Source organism: Kogia breviceps, chromosome 10, assembly GCF_026419965.1.
Source record: "Kogia breviceps isolate mKogBre1 chromosome 10, mKogBre1 haplotype 1, whole genome shotgun sequence".
Taxonomy (NCBI): domain Eukaryota; kingdom Metazoa; phylum Chordata; class Mammalia; order Artiodactyla; family Physeteridae; genus Kogia; species Kogia breviceps.
In genome coordinates, this window is record NC_081319.1 from 95,200,573 (window position 1) to 95,225,794 (window position 25,222).

The following is a 25,222-nucleotide window of genomic DNA, read 5'->3' on the forward strand; positions in this document are numbered from 1 at the left end:
ACAGGTATGGCTGCATTTCCTGGGGGAGCGCAGGGAGGGAAAGCTGCCGGGGTGGGAGTCCAGACAGCACCTGGGCAGGGTGCACCGTGTGCACTATTAGAAGGGAGCCCGGGACAGAACACCCATCAGTATTAAGTACACGCAGCACAAAAACCAACAGTAGAGATGGCTCTGCCAGCACACGTGGCCTCGCCTCACAGGTGGGGTTCCCCAGCTGTGCGGCAGCTCTGACCCCTGCCCGCAGTTGGCAAGGGGTCAGCGGCAGGCACAGAGCACGGCACGCAGAGACGCTGGACCTCCCAGTGCCTCCCCAAGAAAACACCTGGCTGGGGCGCCATGGCCCAGCCCTGCGGGGTCACAGCCAGCCGCTGCGGCCCCTGATGCGACACAGGCTCCTCGGCCTGTGGTGAGGAGCTGCGGCTAGGGCTCCCGTCCCTCCCTCAGGAGTCCCCCAGGTTAGGCTCCGAAGACCCCCTCGCTGAAGTCTCGGTGTCTCAGACCCGATACGGTCCTCTTCCACAGGTACCCTGAGCCTTCCCAGTGGTGACTTCTGGGCTGTGACTTCACCCACGCCTGGCCCATAGGGTAACACCCCCGCATCTGTCCCTGGGCACTCGGCCTGCTCTGCCACCAACCGGAACCAAACTGATGCCAGGATTTGGGCCAATTAGGGGCTGAAATCCGCGGAGAGGAAACTCAGGATTGGCCCTGAACTTCCTAACGTGTCTGCCACCTCCTTCCGGCACCCCTGCAGGGAGCTCCCTCCCCTCCCCCTCTGCGGCCTCTTACCAAAGGCTTTGGCGACATCTCCTGGACACGTGCAGCCTCCATCCTTCAAAAAGGAAAGAGCAAAGAGAGGCTGTCAGCAGGAGCCCGGCCCGGCCGTCCCCCTCCCCTGAGGGCACTGATAGCATCTGCTGGCCCAGCCCCCTCCTCCCACCCCTGCCTGCAGCCAAGCACACAACCCTCAGGGCCAAGGCCCGAGGCCGCCCTCACCACCGCACCTTCGGTTCCCCGGGGGGCCCCGTCAGTCCCGTCTCAGGTCTGCACACCCACTGTCACCCCACCACCACCACCACCCCGCCCCCCGAGCCCGGGCACCTGCACCCCGCCTGGGATGCAGAAGCAGGAACTGCTGAGCGGGCAGGGCGCAGGGGCTGGACCTCATCCTCCGCCAGCCCCTGCGCAACACGCCTGGCCACTGGCCAGCCACGTAACCATCATTCAGTGGTCACCTTTCCCCCGCTGCCCGGCGTGAAGTGAGGTTTATTCAGCACAAAAGCGGAAGTACTTTATGAGCCAGAGGGGACGCTGAATTTGCTCCTTTATACCTCCAGCCACTCCACGTGTCTCTTAGTCACCTTCCTGTAATGTATCCAGTTACCTCCAAGTCAAACGTGCATTCCTGACACCCACTGGACCCACACAGTGCCCTGCGCTGGTTCAGCGCCTGGCAGGGTTGCCTGACGCCTTGGGCTGCCCGGCACAGTTTGGCCGTGGGGCTTATGTTTCAACACCAGGGCTCCAGTACAAAGCGACTAGGGCACAGACCCATTGTGTTTTCTTAGAAGCACAAGAGGCACAAAATAACCAGGCTGCTACCTCCTATTGGCAACGTGGCCTGTGTGAGGTCCGAGGAGGAAAAGGCCAGAGAGGTGGCCTGGGGTAGCAGCCTGCCCAGCAGGGAGAGGCAAGGAGGCACCGCCAGCCGGGGCAGTGACAGAGCCCAGAACGGGTCTCGGGGGGACGTGCCTGTCCCCAGGAGCGGGGACACACTTTGGGAAGGACACAGAAGACCCAGGCCACCCGGGCTACCTTGTGTGATGACGGCAGGAAGGTGCGTGCGCCCCTGGAGTTGGAGGGCGTCTCCGTGGGGCTGGGACAAACCACTTTACAAATAGCATCTCCAGCCGAGGACGTGGGTGTCTGTGACTCAACCCTTCTCTTCCGATATGCTTTTAGGCCTGTCCCTCCAGGAGCTAGACCTCAAAATACTGCTTCCTTGCTTCTTTGCAATTCTGATCAAAAGGCAGGTGTGAAGGCTCAGTCTCTGGCTTTTATGAATATTTACTGGTGGCAGTTATCTCCTCCTCGATCAAGTGCATTATTCACATGTGGCTTCCCTGACCCCGGAGGGCCACGGGTTCATAAGCAATTATTTCAGAGGCAGTCTCTCCATATAAGGTATCTGGCCAAGGCCCTTCATGTGAAGACAGTCAAGGCTCTGTGTATCCTGTTGGTGCTTCAAATCTCCAGCATATTTACTTTCTCTTTCAAAGGTGCAACACCCCCTCTATGCCCTTCACTTGACCTGCCATTATTTTTAAAGTGCTTTATCTTTTTATCAAAACCAGTTCTCCACAACAGGGTTTCAAACTTATAACCTCAAAAGATTAAATAAACTCATGCTCCCAATAAAAACGTCCCTAACATGATCTGACTTTTAAAAAAGTGTACTCACGTGCAAACACACGCAGAAAAGTGTGTCCTTAAGTCTTTTTTGCTCACTCACTAGTGAGTGATTAGCTCGTGACTGCTAGGGTGGCTCGTGCTGGCTTCTGAAAATGCCACACTCACACGGTCAGCGATGAGGCCTGACTCAGAAAGTCTGTGCTCTTGGGACCCCAAGAAAATGAGGTCTTCTCCTCCCAGGATGGGCCAAGATGTCCACAGTTAACAGGACTTTGTGCTGTGCCGCAGAGAGGAAGCCATACATAGGGCCTTGTCTGTTCATTGTGCTGTGGTGGGATTTATGAAACAGAAAATGCAGAGCAAACAAGCGGGACTGCAATTTAACCTAATGCAACCCAACGTCACACAACGCTTTACACAAAGGAGTCTGCTCCCTACTACCGTTTACAGGTAATTTCCAAAAGTGGTTAAAGCATCCTTTCATGTTCTCAGGAGGCAGAGCAGTATGGGGAAACCTCTGCAACCTGGGACACGTTTACTTTCATACATGAACATGCATAGCTGCACGGAGCTTTTAAAAAACAACATGCAAATATTCCAAGGGTTACTTGTTTTCCAAGAGTGTTAACATAGTTTAGTAGAAAAGGCATCACATGACATGAGTGGCAATTCGATCTGTGAACTGTCAGCATGACCTCTTCTTAAAAATACTTGCCCAGCCCTAAAAGAAGGGGACAGTGAAAAGTCAGCATGCAGTGGGCAGAGGGCATTGGAACCAAGTACCAGCTATGAACAAGGGATGGTTACAAACTTCATTTTTCTATTCAAACACAAGAACTGAAGGTGATATTTTATAGGTGGGGAAAGACAAAGAGGGAGACTCAGAAAGGTTGAGTGACTTGCCCAAGGTCACACAGCTATAATAATGGAAGAACAAGACTAGAACCCTACTTAAGAGTAACCTCTAAGAATGTCTAGCAGCACACACATGAAAACATTAGCAGTGGTTATCTTAAGACGGCATTTCTACAGAAGCAAAAATAAAGAAATGGGACCTAATCAAACTTACAAGCTTGTGCACAGCAAAGGAAACCATAAACAAAACAAAAAGACAACCTACGGACTGGGAAAGGATGTTTGCAAATGATGCAACCAACAAGGGCTTAATTTTCAAAATATACAAACAGCTCATACAACACTATAACAAAAAAACAAACAACCCAATCAAAAAAAAAGGGCAAAAGACCTAAATAAACATTTCTCCAGAGAAGACATACAGATGGCCAACAGGCACATGAAAAGATGCTCAACATCACTAATTCTTAGAGGAATCCAAATCAAAACTACAGAGAGGTATCACCTCACACAGGTCAGAATGGCCGCCATCAAAAAGTCTACAAATAACGAATGCTGGAGAGGGTGTGGAGGAAAGGGAACCCTCCTCCACTGCTGGTGGGAATGTAAATTGGTGCAGCCACTATAGAAAACACTATGGCAGTTCCTTTAAAAACTAAAAATAGAGTTACCATATGATCCAGAAATTCCACTCCTGGGCATATATGCAGACAAAACTCTAATTCGAAAAGACACATGCACCCCTATGTTCACAGCAGCACTATTCACAATAGCCAAGACATGGAAACAACCTAAATGTCCATCGACACATGAATGGATAAAAAAGATGTGGTATACATACACAATGGAATACTACTCAGCCATAAAAAAGAATGAAATAATGCCATTCTCAGCAACATGGATGGATCTAGAGATTATCATACTAAGTGAAGTAAGTCAGAAAGAGAAATACAAATACCATATGGTATCACTTATATGTGGAACCTAAAATATGACACAAATGAACTTATCTATGAAACACACTCACAGATACAGAGAACAGACTTACGGTTGCCAAGAAGGACGGGGTTGAAGGGGGAATGGACTGGGAGTTTGGGATTAATTAGCAGATGCAAACTAGTATGTATAAATGGATAAAAAACAAGGTCCTACTGTACAGCACAGGAAACTATATTCAACATCCTGTGATAAACCGTAATAGAAAAGAATATGAAAAAGAATGTATATATGTATAACTGAATCACATTGCTATACAACAGAAATTAACACAACATTGTAAATCAACTATACTTTAGTAAAATAAATTTTTTGAAAAAGATGGCATTTCTAGTAATCTTTATTTCCTTTCTCTTTATATTTCTAACTTTTTCTAGGCTAAACCTTTTTGGTTGGGGAATTCTTCAAGGCTCAAAATAAATTATTTGAATGACTTTGTTTAGGTCTTTCCAAATAATGGTCTAACCGTTTCCTAAACAACTACATTAAATCAACAAAATAAGAAATTTGCCAGTCAATCTTTCCTTCTTTGCAGAGGGTCAGTGAGTGGATGAGAGCCCTACGGACTGGGTGTAGACAAGGAGGGGGTCGGGGGTAACTTTGAATCAGCTTGACCTCTATCATTCCCTCCTCAAACTAGAGAAGCACGCTCTCTAGGTCTTTATCAAATGCACCGGTTAAAATTTTGGCCTTGAGTAAAGAGACAATAGTGATTCCAGCCAACCTCATCACAGGACCTTTTCTTAGGTCCTATGAAGCACTACGAAGTCCAAGCCATTCTGGGTATCAGTGACAATGAACTCATCTGGTTGTTCCAATCCCTCCCCTTCCTAAGGGTTCACTGGGTCCTGACTCTGATCCCTTCACTTGAAGACATTCTTGGGGACCCTGTGGGGAAAAGATGAGCTATAAGCACAGGGTAAGCTGAAGTCCCCCAAAGCAGTGGGATGGGAAAGGAGCAGACCCAGGATGCTGGGTCAACCCTGCATTCTTGGTGACTTCAGCTAGCCCTTCACCCTCTGAGTCTCCACACTTTCTAACTGAGGGTCATCAAGGGAAGGAGTGGAACACGGGAGATGAACAGACCTCAGTTTGAGAGCTGGCTCTGGCCCCCACCAGCAGTGTGATGCTGAACAAGTTACTTAAGGTCCCAAAGCTTCAGTCTCCTCACTGGGTGTGACAAGTTAATTTTAGGCGTCAACTGGGCCACAGAGTGAAATTTAGTCAAAAAATTGTCCTGGATGTTTCTGTGAGGGTGTTTTGGGGATAAGAGTAACACATGAATCAGTAGACTGAGTAAAGCAGATTGCCCTCCCTAATGTGGGTGGGCCTCACCTAATCACTTGAAGGCTTGAATAGAACAAAAAGGCTGAGATTTCCCCAAGTGAGAGAATTCTTCCTGACTGACTGCCCTAGAACTGGGACCCTGGACGCTGACTCCAAAAGAAACACTGGCTCTCTCTGGTTCTCAGGCCTTCAGACTCAGACTGGAATCACACCATCGGCTCTCCTAGGTCTCCAGCTTGCCAGCCCACCCTGCAGATCTTGAGACGTCTCAGCCCCATCATTGCATGAAACAATTCCTTATAATAAATCTATATCTACACACATGCACACACACACCCTATTAGTTCTGTTTCTCTACAGAACCCTAATACACCTGTCCAATGAAGAGAACAGCTACCTAATACCTAGATCGTTCCAAGGATTAGAGAATATAGGTGTACCACGCCCAAAAGACAGTAGATGCTCAATACGTGTCAGCCATTACTTGCTCTAATGCTGTTTCCACCTTTAAAATGCTCTCCTTTGTGTCATGTCCCTACCAGATGACAAAATGAACTGGTCACACCTTCATCTTCACCTACCCAGGAGGTGTCCTGGATTTCTCAGTCCTCTGCCTCTCAGAAGCCCACGTAGACCACAATAAATAGAAACCTAGTTCAAGTCCAGCCTCCTGGGTGTAACCGACTCCCTGCTGTGGCTTCCTTATGAACTTCAGTAGCACAGACATGCTAATTCAGCAACAAAAGTGTAAAATGAGACAGCTGGAAGGAAACTGGACAAAGTGGCAGGATCCAAACAGTTGATGGGTTTCCAGTGGGTTCAGGACTCTTGGCAAGTGGGAGAAACATGCTTGTGAAACTCCATTAGACAAAGGGACAGTGAGGAAAAAAAAAAAGCTGCTTTGAACCCCAAGACACTCAGCTGCCGGTCAGAAGGAATGAGCTGAAGTCAAGGGTGCAGAACCTATATAAGTCTGTGAACTTCACGGGGTCTGCACTACAGATTGAGCTTCTAACCCCATCTAGGAAAGCTCTGGCCATCCACGGAAAAATAAGAACCTTGGAGCATCCGTATCCCCAGCCTGGGCTGTCACTGTTCCTGAGAAATTCACAGAAGCTGTTCCCTGGGTGCCAGCAGACACCTCTGTCTCTGGCACACGGACCCGACCTGTGTGTACCGACCCTCAACTCTAGAAGCCAGTGGTTCTCAAATTTGGCAGCACATCTGAATTACCTAGAGGGCTTGTTAAAAGATTCCTGGGCCTGACCTTCAGAGTTTGATTCGGTAGGTCTGAGACGGGGCCCAAGAACTTCTAACAAGTCCTCAGTTGATACCGATACTCCAGGTCTGGGCACACACTTAGAGAACTGCTGACATAATCTATAAAATGATGGTGGGTAAGGAGATCCCAAGTTGATTTTCAGAGTCACTTGTGGTGCAGGCAGAGCCTCCACCCCTACTCCCCAAATGGTCCTATAAACTAAGCAACTGTGAAATTTCTAGAAAGACACAAGTATGGGATCTCAGAATAAGTTCATAGTAAAACTTCATTAATTTGACCTCCACTGATTTAGAAATGGTGGCCACTCAAGGAAGATATATAAGGTCGAAATTGTTATTAAGACACTTGATGGTGAATGGAGACTTGCAACTAATTACATACAGTGCTCTGGAGGGCAAACCATGAAGAGTCTAATTCAACAGGATGGGGTCCAGGAATGTCTATGGTGAAAAGTGTCCCTGGTGAATGTCATGCAGCCAGCCCAAGATGAGGCTACAGTGAGCATTTGAGAACCATATTGGAGGACAGTGCTGTTTGGTGACTCCAGTGAGTTCAATCACCACACTCCGTAAAGGTAGGGTGATGGCTCTATGTCAGCCACACAGGAGTTGTTCAACAAATGGGTCTTAATTTGTTCGCCGGAGCAAAAGCTAAAAGGAAAAGATGTTAAATGGAAGGTCTTAGAACTCTGTCAGCATCCAATAAATCTTCGGTCATTAATTCCGGCTTCTAGCACACAGTAGATGCTCAATGAATATGTGCTGACTGAATGGATGGATGCATGGATGGAAAGTCTGGATGAAGAACTATAGAAGGAGCACAGGAAGTGCGCACTGGACCACGAGTCAAAGAACTAGATCTTCGTTTTGGTTGTAACAAGTCACGTGCGGGGAAGCAATGGCTGCAGGGCTCAAATGCCATAGTAAAACTCAAATGAGATGGTGTGCACATAGGGATTTTTAAAGAGCCTTATTATACCCTCAAAGCAGGTCCAGAAATCAAATCTCACCAGCTGAAATGCTGAGCCAAAATCAACAAGAGATCATTCCAGCAGGCTATGTCATTTACTACATCTGGATTTTTTACAGAATAATCTGTCGATTATTTGATGTGGGAGCTTGGCTTAGCAACTGGACAAGTGAAAAGGTCTGAAGATTTAATTCACTATATGCAATGTGAGTTCATTGTTACAGCACCACTAAAAATACACCACTACTTCAGAATTTATATATACATATAGTAAATATACATAATTTAATTATATATGATATATATGTATGTATGTATCACCCACATAAGTGGAAGCCATAGCTCTGTCCAAGTCCATCCAGTTATACCTGACACATTCTGTCCTACTCTGAGCATCTCATCTAGAAGGGGAGAGACGTGGTAACTATGTGAATGATGGTCCTGTCGATAAAGGTGGAGCAGAATAATAGATAAGTTGAGGATTAACTTGACATTCATTCAATCCTTGACACCTAGTGGTTGAGTACTGAGGGGCTGTACTTCCAGAAGCTTCATGATCACTGACTCTGCTTCTGCCCATGTCCTTCCCATACATGTCTCCACCCACAAAAGTCTAACTTCTGCCCCCAACACCCTACTGGACCTGCTCTCACCACGGTAACCGGTGACAGCATCTGACACCACTGCACATGTGATCAGCGAAAATGAGGTCACCCTGGAGTAGAATGGGCCTCTAACCCGAAATGATGGATGTTCTTATAAAAAGGAGAAATTTGGACACAAAGGCAAACACGCACGCAGGGGGGGGACGCCACGTAAAAACTGGAGCTCTGGTGCCGTAAGCCAAGGAACTACCAGAAGCTTGAGAGGCCTGGAACAGAGCCTTCCCTGGAGGCTTCATGGCCTGCTGACGCCTTAATCTCTTGGACTTCTGGCCTCCAGGATCGTGAGACAATATATTTCTCTCGTTCGAGCCACCCAGTCTGGGGTACTGTGTTACGGCAGCCCTAGCAAGCTAGCACGTGGCCCTCTCATTTCCTCAAAGCTCCCCACGTATCCCCCCTGTCGTGCTACCCACCACCTCGAGCGGAATCCATAGGGAGTAGGGTCGACTGTCACCCAGTGCCGTGCCCGTGCGCCTGGCTCACTCCCGAGCCCGCAGGGCGCCAACAAGGTGAAGGGCAGCCAGGGAGCAGGGGCCTTTTGCTCGGAGGCCCCCAGCCCCTCCCGCCAGCCCCGCCTGGACGCTTACCGAGATGATGTGCCCCTTCAGGCCGTGCGCCGAGTCCGCGCACTCGATCACAGCACTCAGCTGGGGGTAGCCCACTCCCGTCTTGCTGCGGGTGGTGCACACGGAACCTGGGTGGAGGAAGAGGGAGACCCCAGAGAGAGACGGTTATGAACGAGCAGAACGGGATACAAAACGGGCCTCCGTCACCGTCACGCAGCCCTGCCCCAATTTCCTGGGGGGTGAACTTTCCAGAGTGGCGGGAGGGGGGCCACGGGGCTGCCCTACAGCTCAATGGAGGTGGCCACCATCTGGCCTCGGATCCCTTCAGGGCCTCGTCACCGTCATCTGCTATGGTCCAGGACACTCCACCCTACACCCTGTCACCGTCACTCTCTTCTTCTAGGACATCAGCTCCCACTTACTGACCCTCCATCCTTAAACTCCATCCTCTCCCAGCCTCCTTCACTTTCCACGCAACCACAAGGGACCTTCAGATACCTCCCATGACCCTGAGCCTCCCTGACCTTCAACCTTTGTCAAATCACTAACTTCTCTAAGCCTCGGTGCCTCGCTTGTAAAATGAACAGAAAAGCACTGACCTCATAGGGCTGTGAGGGTGATTAAATGACAAGACCCCTGAGAAAAGGGAGCCGGCGCTCAGGGCCTTCCTGCAGCCTCCCTCTGACTTGGCGCTGTCCTCTCCACGCCCCAGCCTCCTGGCCCCCACCCCTCCATCTTCCAGCCGGTCCAGCCAGGACTCTGAGGTCAGCTTCCACTGCAGAACTCACACCAGCCACCTCGATGCTTTCATCCCCTAGACCTCTGCCCTCCCCACAGTCAACTCGTCCTGGCTGACTGCCTGCAGAGGATTAGCCCAGGGAGGTCCACTCCGCGTCACGCCAAGAGCACGGGCCTCTCCAGCACAGGTCCCCTTGCTCAAGTCTCCGCCTCCCTCCCAGCGGGCGAGCACCCGCCCCGAGGCCACCTGGATCAAGCTCCGGACTGCCTCCCATGCTCTGCCCCTGCTCGGGCCCCCTCTCTCCTCTCGCCCCTATTCAGCAGGCTCCAGCCACCTGCCCTTTCAGTTCCTCCCACCTCGGGGATCCTCTGTACACGGTGTTCTCTCGGTGGAGCGCTCCCCTCTGCACCACCCCCCGGGTCCAGCCATCCCTTTCTCATCTTTCAGGCTTCATCTTAAATGTCACGGCCGCAGGGAAGTTGTTCATCACAGCCCTCATTTGAAAAACAGCATTTAAATCATTATTTGCGTAAGAACCGAGGATCTGTTTTCTCTGCTGGAGGGTAAGCTCCATGGATATTCAGGGGGGTCAATCCAGCGCTGAGAACAGAGCCCTGAACATAATAAGGGCACTATAAATAGTCACAGAAAGAATGCATGAACCGGAGAATGAATGAGTCACCCACGTCCCTGTCTCTATGCTTCACCACTCACCCACTCAGTCCCTCCCGCAGGTCTGGTGGTGTCGCCTATGGGGCGCCCTGGGGCCGGTGTAAAAGCTGGGCGTGAACTCCTCCCTCCCACCAGACCCTTGGGCGGGCGGGAGAGGCTGCAGCCACCACCACCAGTGGCTTCTCAGCTTCCCACAGACCTCTCCTGGGGGGAGGGGGCGTCTTTAGGGACAGGATTGGAGAACCAGGGCTATACTCTGAGGTCTGGCTCCAGCCGGGAAACCAGGACCGGGGAGCCACCTTCTCCAGCATCCAGCTGCAGGGCAGAACCACCTCTTTCTGTCTATCCTCACAACACGGGGCCGCTCACTGCCCTGGGGCCAGTGACCTTCTCTCCTGACCAAGGCACCCCAGTCCCAGGCACACGCTGTGCGAGGCCCAGCTGGAGTTGTATAACCTCTGGTTCTGGTTCAGAATTCGCTTTTCTCCTTTCCCGCTCATCTGCCAGATCCTCAGCGGAGAGCAGCGGCTCCGCCGCAGCGGCCTGGAGCTCTGTACAGGTGAGGGACAAGGCGTGGGAGAGGTCTTGATTAAGCCCCAGGTTGAAAGGAGAAACTGGGTACCAGCCCAGAGCATGGGGTGGGGCCAGGGGTGCATTTTTTAATGCTTTTTCCCAAGTGCCAGGAGTTGTTCCATAATGAACCTTTTTTAATGCTGTCATCTAGACAGTACCCAGTGTTTTTATGCTAAAGCATTCGTGAAACGTAAACATCCTCCCCAGTAAATTTACAGAAGGGGCTCCAATACATCAGGCTCAAAGAAAGCCTTACTCCCTTCAGTCACGCCTGTTCTAAACAGACAGCCTGGGAGGCGCACAGCGACAGTGGAAGGACAATAAATCTTCGGGGGAAAGAGACTGTCTGTATATATAGAGGACGTTTGGGAAGGAAACGAGGGCGGCTGAACGCTCAAGATTCCATCAGGAACTGCTCTGCGGGCCGAGAAGACCACTTACGCACCTCACATCCTGTACAGCACCCACCGGCACGATGGCAGCTAGGAGACACTCAATACACTTGATTAAGTAGGTGACTGATGCGTGCTCTGCTTTGGGGGAAAAGAGCCTTCCCGCTCTGTTATCAGCCTATTCGACTCTATTACAAGCCTAATCTATTACAGCCCATTCTAAGCGGGCAGCGCACCCGGTTAGCAAGAACTGGGCTTTCTCCTCTCTGACTTTTCAATAATGACAGACACCCAGTAAAGACCAAAGTGGCCTTTCCTCCTGCTCAGAAGGTTACAGATTGGCTTAGTTGAGTGGCAACGTTAAAAGCCCAATCTTGAAAACCTCCCCGTGTGTTAAAAGCTCGGGGCCTTTCACAAGCACACAGGGCTCCCCCTTCCCCTAGAGTCTCTTCATGTCCACCCTAGTTCCTCAAGGCTGACAACGGCGCCAGGTCACAATACAACGTCTTCTGCAACCCGGCAGTGCTTTCCCAAAGACTCTTCTCATACTGGTTTATTATTTGCTTCCTTTTTTGGTAGTGTCTTCTGGGTGGACGATATCTATTAAAAAAATCTTTGCTATTTTTTATTCCCAAATGAAAATGTGTATCTCAGGACTTCCCTGGCAGTCCAGTGGTTAGGGCTCCACACTTCTACTCCAGGGGGCATGGCTTCAATCCCTGGTCAGGGAACTAAGATCCTGCATGCTGCATAGCATGGCCCAAAAGAAATACATAAAATATGGGTTTCTTTAAAAAAAAAAAAAGTGTAACTCGTTCTTTCCTTCTCTTCAGTTTTAGTGTTTGGTTAATAAAGATGTGGATGTGCGAGGAGGAATCTTAAAATGTAACAATGAAGACATTAAAAATATGGAAGCTCGTGCTTCTGTCTGGCCAAAGGGGAAGGCCTGCATCAAGGGGCCCCAAGAGAAAATGGAACCGCCCAGTATAGGATAGAAAGGTTCCTCCCCATTCCTCCCCGTTCCTCCATTCAAAATGCCAATGGCAATCCTGGGAGAGAAGGCCCAGGAGGATGCTGCAAACTCCGAGACGGATATGTACCAGGTGGGGAGCCAAAGATGATAACCGCCTAAGCCAGAGGTCAAGTTCGAATGTGACCTCACAGCTGCATGCCTATTTGCAACGTCTGGGGTCCCTCAAACGTTCACATAAACTTGTCCCCATGGATTCTCCACCCTTCACCTTCCTCTTCAAGGTGAACGGGATTATTCTTTTCTTCCACGTTAATATTCTGAAACCAAGAGCTCATTCGAACCACATTCAAGTTCATTCAGAACTTCCCCAGAGGTAGCAGAAAGCAGCTCAATGATATTTCTAATTCAGGAGCCTCTTCTGATCAGAAGCTCAATGATACTTCCAAAAGAAATGTGCTTTAAACTTGTGGATGGATCATTCATGGGGTACCCTCTGGGCATCTCCGGTCCCTCCAAGCCCCAGATCCCAATTCTCCCCCCCACACACACACACACCCTGCTGTGCTCCCAGCAAGTCTTACCTGGTCCAACGCCCACTTTGATTATATCTGCTCCTGAAAGAATAAGCTCTTCCACCATCTCTCCCGTCACCACGTTCCCTGCCTGGGACAGAAAGAATACAGCTCGAGATCATGAACTACTCCTGGTGGAACAAAGATAAGTGATGGAGGAACCCCACCCCTGAAGATAAGGGAGAGCATGTTCTGAAGCCACCAGGCAGCCAGGGGACAAAAGAAAAAAATGGAAGAAAACAATGGACCAATCCCTGAATAGACTTTCAGTCTGAAATTGGTGGGCTAGAGTATTCTCCAGGTTTCCTTTCTTCTCTATTAACAAGAACACAGAATTGGACACCCGGGGCTACCTCTGGGTGAGCTGATAGCATGAAGAACTACAGAATGACATGACTTTAGAACTCCAAGAGACCTTAGACTATCTAGGTCAGGGCTTGTTGAACCTATCAGTGATGGACAAAACAAAATCTTACAGAGAACCCAAATACATAAAATAAGCAATGAAACACTCTCTCTGCTGATTAAACCCTTTTTTGTTCACAGTCTGGAAAACCCCTGAGGAACTTCTTTGGAACCCAGGATTAGAGAACTACTGGTCATCTCACAGTTGGGAAAATACCTGGGTATCCCACTCCAGGGTCAGTGGTTCCCACCGAGATATGAAAGGGCAGACAAACCCAACAGCACTGGAATGTACCTCATTTGCAGAACAACATGAAGCTGTGGTCCTAATAAACACATAAGCCAGGAAGTGGCAGAATCTAAAAACCAGAAGGAAGCATCTGGTTTGAAAACAGTATATGTTCTTCCACCGCAGGAGTCTGGGAACACAAAAATAGCCCTTTTTATTACAACTCACTGCCCTGTGGATCCTTCAGCTGGTACATAGGATACTTGGCAAGATGCCTGTTTAAATTTTCACAACTGTGCAAAGTCTTATTTTGGGAAATGCATCCCTAACTTGTGCGACTGATTCTTTGGCATTGAAGCCCCAGTGTCTTTTTGCTGAATTGATTCCCAGAGGGAGTATTTCTTTCTCCACCTAGACAAAGTGACTTTTAACTCTGTATAAAAGGATCCTGGAAAAGGACAATGAGGAGGGCTCAAAGTTACTTTAATTCCAACAGCATCTGATAATGGAAAATGACAGATAACCCAGAAAAAGGACAGGAATATAATTGAATATAGTACATGATAAAGATGGCCTTACATGTCATTGAGGAAAGAACAGTATTTCAATACACAGAGCTGGGGAAAGGGATCTTTTGGAAAAAGATACAGATTATTACTCATACTTTTCACCAAAATAAGCTTCAAATGGATGAATGAGTTAAATTAAAAGTTGTCTCCCAGGGCTTCCCTGGTGGCGCAGTGGTTGAGAATCCGCCTGCCGATGCGGGGGACGCGGGTTCGTGCCCTGGTCCGGGAAGATCCCACGTGCTGCGGAGCGGCTGGGCCCGTGAGCCATGGCCGCTGAGCCTGCGCGTCCGGAGCCTGTGCTCCGCAACGGGAGAGGCCAGAGCAGTGAGAGGCCCGCGTACCACCCCCACACACACACACACACACACACAAAAGTTGTCTCCCAGATTTAGAAGAAAACTTTGAATACTTGTAATAAGCATTAAAAATATATATATATATATATATCCATCTATATGAAAATTAAAAACCTGTGTACATATAAACACACACACTCATAAATATAATCAACAAAACTAATAAGCAACCTGGTGGAGAAAAATATCTGCAATTATGACAAACAAAGAGTTACTAACAAGAGCTCTTCCAAATCTACAAGAAAAATTGCTACCACCTCACAGAATAACCGCCAAAGGACATGAACAAACTAATGAAAGAAATAAAAGTGGCCAAAAACATAGGGAAAGTGTTCAACCTCACTAGTAATCAAATTTAAATGAAGATACCAGCGAGGCACCACTTTTCACTTAAATGATCAATGATTAAAAAGACTAAACACTGAAGAGAAAACAGACACTCATTCTCTGCCAGGGGATGTCTACTCCAGAACAAAATTTCCCAGAAAGCAATTTGTCCATGTAGAGAAATGCAAAAGTATGTATCTCCTTTGATCCAATAACTTCCAGGATTTTCTCTCAAGGCAGTAATCACAAATGAGGTCAAAGATTGAACTACACAGATGTATTATTTGTAACAGTGCAAACCTGCAAATCTCCAAAATGGGAATGGTTCGACAATCTATGACCCATCCATGGGATGTTTTCAAGATTGGTTTGATGCCATGGGAAAATGCTTAAATGCTTTCAGTATAATGTCAGGGGAAACAGAAAGAAATAGCTAGATCTCAGTTTTGTTAGACAAGGATAGGTGTAGATGAAAACATACACCAAAATGCTGACAAATTACGTCTAGGTGAAGGAAGATTCTGACTGTTATTAATCATTCTTCTTTACAATTTCCTGGATTTGTCAGTAGAAATTGCATTACTTTTATAATTAAATGTGATCGTTTTTTTTTAGGGTGTTTTTCCTGATGCACAGGACCAGCATGAACTCTGAACCTCAAAAAGAACTTAGTAGGGGACTTCCCTGGTGGCTCAGAGGTTGAGAGTCCTCCTGCCAACGCAGGGGACACAGGTTTGAGCTCTGGCCAGGGAAGATCCCACATGCTGCAGAGCGACTGAGCCCATGCACCACAACTACTGAGCCTGTGTTCTAGAGCCTGCAAGCCACAACTACTGAGCCCTCGTGCCACAACTACTGAAGCCCACACGCCTAGAGCCCGTGCTCCCCAACAAGAGAAGCCACCGCAATGAGAAGCCCACGCACCACAACGAACAGTAGCCCCCACTCGCCGCAACTAGAGAAAGCCCGCGCGCAGCAACGAAGACCCAACGCAGCCAAAAATAAATAAATAAATAAATTTAAAAAGAAAAAAAAGAACTTAGGAACCCAAGAAACAAGATGCCCTTATTCTTCCTCCCTGGTTAACTTGCTAAAAATTCAAAATATATTTTAAAAATAAAATTAAAGTTAATTTAAAAAATAAAAATCAGTTAAAATAAAACACTTAGAAGAAGCTACTGTAAGCTCCCTACAAGGTTTGATTTTCATTGTGGATTTCCCCCCCGCCCCTCAAACCTGATGCCTCCTACAAACCATTTGATTTTAAAAGGGCCTACTTCGGGCTTCCCTGGTGGCGCAGTGGTTGAGCGTCCGCCTGCCGATGCAGGGGACACGGGTTCGTCCCCTGGTCTGGGAAGATCCCACATGCCGCGGAGCGGCTGGGCCCGTGAGCCATGGCCGCTGAGCCTGCGCGTCCGGAGCCTGTGCTCTGCAACGGGAGAGGCCACAACAGTGAGAGGCCCACATATGGGGGGGGAAAAAAAAAAAAAAAAAAGGGGCCTACTTTACACCAAATAAATTAATTCAAATCAGCTCAGGATGAACATAGCAGGTACAACCATATGAGGTCAAGGTAGGTTTAAAAGCACGGAGGAAGCTGATGCTATTTTAAGAGCTCAGAAGCTCCCCCAGGTGTCCCTGTGTCCCCTGAACTGCCTGCGGGATCCTGAACCAGTGGTCAGACGCAGTCACGGCAGAGACGGCTGAGCGTGTTAAAAGCCCAGAGTGGGGCTTCCCTGGTGGCGCAGTGGTTGAGAATCCGCCTGCCGATGCAGGAGACGCGGGTTCGTGCCCCGGTCCGGGAAGATCCCACATGCCGCGGAGCGACTAAGCCCGTGAGCCATGGCCGCTAGGCCTGCGTGTCCGGAGCCTGTGCTCCGCGACGGGAGAGGCCACAGCAGTGAGAGGCCCGCATACCGCAAAAAAAAAAAAAAAAAAAAAAAGCCCAGAGTGATTACAAAAGGCTTCCAGCCTGAGGACCACACAACAAGAATGCAGATGACCAGGACAGGATGGTGAGTGTCCACCTGCAGGAACGAAATCCGTCTGTTCAAGTTTGAAACCAAGAAGGGCAAAAATAAGGGCAGAAGGGAAAAGACAAATTCAGAAATGAGAGTGCCCAGGGGAGCGCCGTCGGGCTCCGGGGAAAGCCCAGCCCGTGGCCCAGGCAGCCTGCGGGCTCAGGGTCGGGGAAGCTGGCAGGGGGTGATTAGCAAGGAGTCCGCTTATCTTGGCTGAAGCAGCTCCTGTGGGCAGCGGATACCAGAGGCTCAGAACGCGGCCGCATGTGGCAGCAGGTCTGGCTGGGTCATGACCGGGCAGCCAGGACAAAACAGAAGCTGCAGACCCTCAGCTGGGCCCCAAAGCAGGCAAGTGGAGACTTCCGCTAGGCACCCAACCCCTCTTCCCGGGGAGGCCAAGCACTGTCCAGGCGCCCCTCTGGCTCCTCCATGTTCAGGACGGGTGTGAGGGTCCAGGGAAAAGGCACAGAAAGGGACAAAACAAACCTTCCAAGTACTTCTGTAGCATTTTAAAAAGTCCTCTGGGCAAGAACCAGCCCCAAGCCCTCCAGCTTTCCTTTAGACCCAGACATCTACGGCAAAATAAGTTCAGAAAGCCCTGGGGTTGAATGATGGGTTGAAATTTTAAGAAAATAACTTCAACTTTGAGTCTGCATATATCCTGCTATAAAGCGGGACTGACCAGGCCCACCCATCGCTGTCACTGTAAGGTTTATAAAGAAAGCTCAATATCCACCTCTCGAACTTTTTCATCACCCTAAACTGAAATTTCACACCCATGAAACAATAACTTCTCTACCCACTTTCTACCAGCTCCTCTGAGGCCTTCTGCCAGGAAAAATCCTTTCTGCAGAATGATCTAAGGCAGAGGTCAGCAGGCTGGATCTGGCCTGGGGGCCAACGCCTCAGAGAAGGTGCTGGAACATTAATGCCAGAGCCTTCTCCCATGCCCACGAAGGTGTCCCTTTACCTACCCATGCAACCAGGGGCCAGGAGATGCTATCAGGGCAATAACCACCTTGCACAGCACAAGAAACTGAGTTGACTGTATGAGTCTCAGAGACGAACATCGGCTGAATCTCTGAGGCCTGTCATAGCTTCTGCCGCAGTTTCAGGTCACACCAGTTCCAGAAAGAGGGTGAAAACAACATCCAGGTAACTCGGCCTGAGAGGGCCCTTGTGCCTCAAGGAGGTACATTCAGCTGCCCGTGGCCGTCACCTGTGAGGAACACTGTAGGGCGTCTGCCTCTCGGGAAGAGGCACAGAGCAGGCAGGGCCTCCACAGGGCTCAGAACCTTGTCTGGTCGACCACGACAGCTGGAGAAGGAACCCAGGCAGGTGCCTGAGCTGCTGGCCACACATGGAAATGCCAAGGACGTGCCCGTGGCTAGCAGGGGATCAGCCAATGGTGGCTGACTTGGCATTCCCCAGGGGAGCAGAGCTAGTCTCATCTGAACAGATTAGGTGTCACGGGCCTATGTCCTCAGGACCAGATCAGAAAGAACCGCCAGGGACCTCCCTGGCAGTCCAGTGTTGAAGATTTCACCTTCCAATGCGGGGGGTGTGGGTTCGATCCCTGGTCGGGGAGCTGAGATCCCGCAAGCCTTACGGCCAAAAAACCAAAACAGAAAAACAGAAGCAATGTTGTAACAAATTCAATAAGGACTTTAGAAATGGTCCACATCAAAAAAATCTTAAAAAAAAAAAAAAAAAAAAAAAAAAGCAAGCCACCAGCACAAAGGCACTTCCCAGACCCAACGTAGGGACCTCTGCATCCCAATGAGCCTGAGCTGGCAGGTGGCCTGGCTGCAGCATGGTATAAAGGAGAGATGCCAGGCCCTGGGGCCAGGCGCTGAACCCCAGGCCCACCTCTCACTGGCTGTGTGACCCTCAAAACTGTCTCGACCCAAGATGAAGTTTCCCGTCAATTAAAGTACAACAGGTGCCTTTATCTTACACAAGGACGAGTTATTATTAAAAGAGAAGTGCCTGGTCCACGCCACTGCCTTTTTCCCACAGTACCTGGAATACACCCAAGAACCCATCATTCCCTTTCCTCTCTGAAAGCCACCGGGCAAAGGCCCAGAGGACTTGTCACAATCATCTCACACCCAGCATCTTCACAGGACCCTTTTCTGCCAAGGACATTTTCTAAAAATCCCCGCTTCCCCCCTCTCGACCTCTGGCAGTGCTTGCCTTAGGTGAAAGACAAGAAAAAAGGGTCCACGTAAATCCAGGATGCGCTGGGCACCAGAAGCAACAAGCCCTCGCCCCTGATGCAGACACCCCGGAATCGCCAGCCTCTACCAGCAACACTTCTGAGCTGCGCTTCCGTTCACTGCAGCGTCACCATCACACTAGCACTCAGCACCCATGTCATACACCTTTCAGTTTCCAAACCCTGGACAAATGCATCCTCCCAATGCCTCCCAGAGCCATGAGAGAAATCACCTGCCTAAAACCAAGGACATGTGAGTACCGGAGGTTTCCAAGTGAATCACAGATCTCGGGGGTCAGTGCAGGCAAAGCACGGCTGAGGAAGAAACACCTACCTCGCCGAAACCTCGTGCTCGAACAACGAGAACATATTCCCTGGGCAGCCGGCAGGCGCTGCAGAGGCTCCTGCCGTTGCTGGCTGCCCGGGGGTCCTTGGGAACTCTGCGTCAATCTCCCCCTCCCTGACTCACTCCCCACACCCCAGCAACCCCCAGACCCTGCACTGGCCACGATGCCCTTTCCCTGCCCCGCCAGTCCACACCCTTCCTGCACCGCCTGTCTCCCTGGGGCTGGAACCCAGGCTCCACGGCTCCACGACAAGCAGCTCGCTCAGCCCTGTGCACGGCCGGCTGTGAGTTGAAACTCACAGCCAACTGGGCAGAGCATGCAAGGGAAGCTCTGGGGCTCCAGGGGCTTTCTGCTATCACTATCCTTGTTTAAACACGTGGGACACATTTTCTCCCTCTTCTTAAAACAACCCCCTCCCAACCCACCCCGTCTCTTCTCCGTCAGCCGTCCACCTCCGGCTCCGTGCCCAGAGCACGTGCCCTCCCCGGTACTCGCCACGACACACGACTGTGTGATTGACCACCACACCCTTAACAAAACATCAGCCCGGTCTGATGTCGACCAAAAGTGCTCCAATCATTTCTATCCCCAACCTCCTTCTCACAGGGGAGGAGAATGAGATTCAGAAGGCAGGCGAGGTCCCAAACATGGTTCAGCTCATGTGGCCACACCAACTTCAGGGGCACTCAGCGACGTTAACGGTGATACAACCAGCAGCAAAGCGGAGCGAGAGGTCAAGGGCACGGGAGGCGTCTGGGAAGCGGGGTTAAGATTGCTTCCAGGAACGGTGTCTTACCGCCCGGCTTCCATGGAACGACATGGGTGCACCTCCATGTACCACAGAGCCGAAGAAGGCCCAGAAGATTTTCTCGGTAGGATCGCCATTTACGTAAGGTTCAAAAATAGGCAAAATGAAAGTGTCATTTAGGAATGCATCAGTAGATGGCAAGACTGGGGACACACAAGGAAGGAAATGAGCACCAGGCAGGATGGGGGCTTTCGTCTGAGGGGGGAGCAGGGGCTGCTGAGCACAGGTATGCTGAAGGGCTGCTGCTTTTAGGACCATTTATTACACATCCGTGTTTTATGCACTTGTCTGTACGTATGTCATATTTCTCAACTGAATATGTGAATTATCAAAGACAAAAAAGTGGAGCCACTAAGTTCCTTCATTAAACAAGGGTAATTTCTGATTCCTAATCCTTTAACTCACTCCTATACCCTCAAATGCCAACAGGTGTAAAGGGCAGCTTCCCCACTTCATTGCTCCCTTGTATCTCCAGAGCAATTAAAACACTGGAGGCGGGCTTCCCTGGTGGCGCAGTGGTTGAGAGTCCGCCTGCCCATGCAGGGGACGTGGGTTCGTGCCCCGGTCCGGGGGGATCCCACGTGCCGTGGAGCGGCTGGGCCCGTGAGGCATGGACGCTGAGCCTGCGCGTCCGGAGCCTGTGCTCCGCCACGGGAGAGGCCACGACAGTGAGAGGCCCGCGTACTGAGAAAAAAAAAAAAAAAAAACACTGGAGGTGAACTGGAAAGATCTGGAAAGACCTAGATCCCACCACCTCAGATCAGAAGAAATGTCAACAGCAACTCCTGCTCACCAGAAGGAATCGAGAAAGGACTGCTCTCCTGCTCTTTTTACCATCCCCGTCATCACTGCACAGAGTTTATGTTTAATACCAAATGCTTGTAGGGCTACCAGGTCCCATCTGAGGGCAGGGCGCTTCTGCCCTCCCAGGAGGCCAGCTTTCTCGTCCCTGTTTCCACAGATGATTAGGGGCAGCAGTCAGCTGGGGCCTTGTGACTAGATACGTGTGCATCATTGGAACGTGACAGAAGGTAACTTCATCACCCAACAGCACGAGCCCGAAGAAGATCAACCTCCCACCCCAGCACTGGGAAGCAGGCCTGGTGGAAGGAGGGAGCTTCGTCACTAAAGTTAACAAGGACAGAGCACGTTAACAGGTCTCCAGAGCCTGGACTCTGAATTCTGACCAACCTGACCTCAAGTCCCAGCTCAGCCGCTCAACGTGGGTATGACCTTGTGAAAATCCCACAGTCAAAGAATCAGGAATTAGGATTCCTCATCCGTGGTAAACTTGTTCCTACTCTTTACAGAGATGTTGTAAAGAAGAGAAAGAACAAAGGGAAGCCTTCTGAAACACGGGTATGCAGCAAACGGTGTTCCTATTATCAAAAACACGACAACGCCCGCAGCACCATTCATGGGGGTGGGGGGTGCGAAATGAACCTTGCTGTTTCCCACCCAACTCAGACACGGTACAGCTGGTTGACCTTGGGACAATTCTTGACGCTTTCTTCTCACATGACTGGAAAGCATAAAAATACTTAAAAATTTTTGGAAATCCTTCACAGATGATTCAACTCCATCAGCAGAAATACTAATTCCCGTCTCCCAACTTCCTTAAAATGATGAAATGTGAGGAGAAATTAAATTAAAAATTTGTAAAAGGAAGACACGGAGAACAGACTTGTGGTTGCCCAGGGGAAGGGGGAGGGGGAACTGGGGAGGGACGGATTGGGACTTTGGGATCAGCAGATGCAAACTTTATATACAGAACGGATAAACAACAAGATCCTACTGTATAGCACGGGGAAGCACACTCAATATCCTGTGGTAAACCATAATGGAAAATATGAAAAAGAATATATGTATATATAACGGAATCACTTTGCTGTACAGCAGAAAATAATACACTGTAAATCAACTATACTTCAATAAAACAAATTTTAAAAAGAAAAGAGAAAACTGGGTTCAAAAAAATTTGCAGGAGGAGAGTTAGGTAAATTATCTAGGGGTCAATCAATAATTGCCATGTTAAGACTAGTAAAGACACACAATTACAATATAGATTTTCCAAAAGCCCAAATTTAGCCCTAAAGCTTCTAGTTCATTTTTCTGTAAATCTTTGTTTCCCAGCAATAAGAGATATACATTCTAACTAGCAAAGGTGTTAAAAATGAGAAAGATACCCCCCAAAAGGCAGGAAAAGTCAAAAATAAAGATGTTAGATAAAACAAGACACCAACTGATTTGCAAATAACTGTCGACTATTCTGAAGTGTTCGCATTGTGGATTTCAACTCTTACAGCAGTTTTCTACTGGCAAGGAGACTGAGGCAGAGATGACATAAACATGTTAAACAGAAAGCCAGTTATGTTTTCATTTTTAAAAATATACCCTGTGTTAAGCAGTGACACAGACCTTGCTTTAACGGTCTCACATGGTAAGAAACACTTGATATTTAGCAGAGACAAAGAGCCAACACCTTATGGCATTGATCTGGATTTTATGTATATATTTTTTAGAGCAGAGCCAGTTTTCAGATCTTCATAGCTGCTGCCTCTCCTTTTCCTGCTGATTCTCAACTAGTCTGCTGAGAAGAAGGCACCAAAAGCTCCGAGGAGAACACAGCTCCCCGGACACCCACCCCACACACGTCTCCTCTGCTTCCCCGTCCAGAGGAGGCCGTCCCACCATACATACCATGATGGTGTGTTCTGGAAATCTGGCCCGGACGAGCTTCACGAATTCCACAAAATGTTCCGAGTATCCATTGGCCACGTCCAGGCAAATAAACTTAACCTGCGGCACGGCTTCCAGGATGCTGCTCATCTTTTCCAGATCATTCTTCCCACTGCCTGAACTCACGGCTATATGCTGTACCAAAGAAACCAAGAGGCGTAAGACATGAACAGTAACCCTGCCTCCATCCACACACCTGTTCTGAGCACAGCACCGTGACCCTCTGCGGTTCACCCTGATCAAACAGACACACAGTGGACCGGCTCGAGAAACACGCGGCAGCAGAGGTGAAGGAGATTCACTTCTTCGGTTACCTAAACTGACTCTGCCGTCTTCCCCGCCATTAAACTGCACAAATCCTGAGCCCTGGACCTCAGCCGCAGACTCCTGTGCCTGGCTCTTGTTTCACTTCCTCAAGCTCTCCACGTGGAACTCGGAACGGTGGAGCTGCTGGTGCAAATTCTCCTCCAGGAGGAGAGGAAAGGTAAAGAGAGCCGGGGTGGCTGGTCGGCTCAGGTTCCCCATGCCAAAGCCGTGGCCACCACCCTGAGCATCTCGCTTAGGCGGCAGGAAGGAGGAGAGAAAGATGTCTAAAACCCCTCTGATAAAACTCCTTCCTGTTTTCCTTTTCACTCCCGATGCAACATTATCACAACATGCAAATCGTAACCTGCACGGGTTGCTGCAAGTCTTAGCGTCTCCATTCTAGAGGCAAAATGCCTCAAAGTGCGAGAATGAACGAGCCCCGAAAGGATCCTTCCCATCTGCACTGCGACGTGCTTCTTACACCTGAAGCCAGCACAGTCTCCTCCGCGACACCCTCTCCCCCAAGCTGCTCGGCACTGCTGCTCTCCAACCCACCCCGCTGCTCTGCTCAAGGTCTGCTCTTTGGATTTCAGTAATTTATGCCTCAACAAAACTAACCCATGGGATTGTGGCCAGAGTCGGCAGCTCACCTTTCATGAGATACTGATATTTTATAAATTTATATAACGTTTATATTCTAACTCGTATCTCTAAACTATAAGCCACAGAGGAGGGACGTATCTTAAAATCCTTTGTTATTCCCCCCAAATCACAACAGTGTAGCTACAACTCAGATACTGAATGTAAGCGGACTGGTAATGCGATACACATTCACTCCAATTTTCACTCCTGTTAACGGTCTGACCTGTGCCCCAAATCCACACGTTCTTTCCCTCCCACTGAGTTCTGCTACCATTTTTATTTTCTCCTTCATTTCTGTTAAAGTTTAGCGGGTGAAACTCAAGATTGGTTAGTTTCTCTGAAGTGCCACTGAGTTTGTACCATGTTCCCTTTTTAATGACCTCTATTTGGTGGGAGTGGGGCAGTAAGTGAAATGAGGACACTTGGTAATGACAAAGCCAAGGTTCTGATGAATAACGCACTGCTGGAAACTCACGCTCCCCAGACTTCATCCAGAGAAGGGGGGAAGAAGGTGAAATGGAGATAATCCATTAGAATAAAATATGGGGCTCCCCTGGTGGTGCAGTGGTTGAGAGTCCGCCTGCCGATGCAGGGGACACGGGTTCGTGCCCCGGTCCGGGAAGATCCCACAGGCCGCGGAGCGGCTGGGCCCGTGAGCCGTGGCCGCTGAGCCTGCGCTTCCGGAGCCCGTGCTCCGCAACGGGAGAGTCCACAACAGTGAGAGGCCCGCGTACCGCAAAAAAAATATATATATATATATATGGCAAAAAGGAAGGACACACTAGTGAGCCAGAACTATTTTATCTCTGAAACCACCTTCTCCCCAATCAAAATCCACACAAAGTCAAGGCACAGGAAAAAAAAAAAAAAAAAAAAAAAAAAGAAGCCAGTGTAACTTCAAAAGCAGTACAATATGAAGTCATTTTCCAATCACAGGTGATCTCACCATGTAGAAAAGCATCTAAATGCAGAGATTCCTCTATGGCATTGACGTAGAACCATTGAAGTGTGCCAGGATCAAAGTCTGGTGTGTTCTATTGGGACTTTTGTTATTTTCAAACTGCTTTTTTTTTTTTTTTTTTTTTCAGTAACAGTGTTACTGAGATATAGTCAAAAACAATTCACCTTTGAAAGTGCACAATTCAATGGTTTTAGTATTTTTGGAGTTGTGCAACCGTCAGTCACCACAATCAATTTTAGAACATTTCATCACCTCAGAAATTCCCACACCCTTTAGCCCTCACCCTCAAACCTCTCATCCCACAGCCTTAGGCAACCACTAATCTACTTTCTCTGTCTCTA

At 49.2% G+C, this 25,222-nt stretch overlaps 1 protein-coding gene across 1 annotated transcript in view; it reads right to left on the reverse strand.

The window, feature by feature from the left end:
* Positions 1-25,222, reverse strand: part of GMPR (guanosine monophosphate reductase) — a 46,205-nt gene that overhangs the window by 10,144 nt on the left and 10,839 nt on the right. The window contains 4 exon segments of the mRNA XM_059076498.2: positions 790-832; positions 9,054-9,160; positions 12,963-13,044; positions 22,934-23,107. Coding sequence (XP_058932481.1) covers positions 790-832; positions 9,054-9,160; positions 12,963-13,044; positions 22,934-23,107 — 406 coding nt within the window.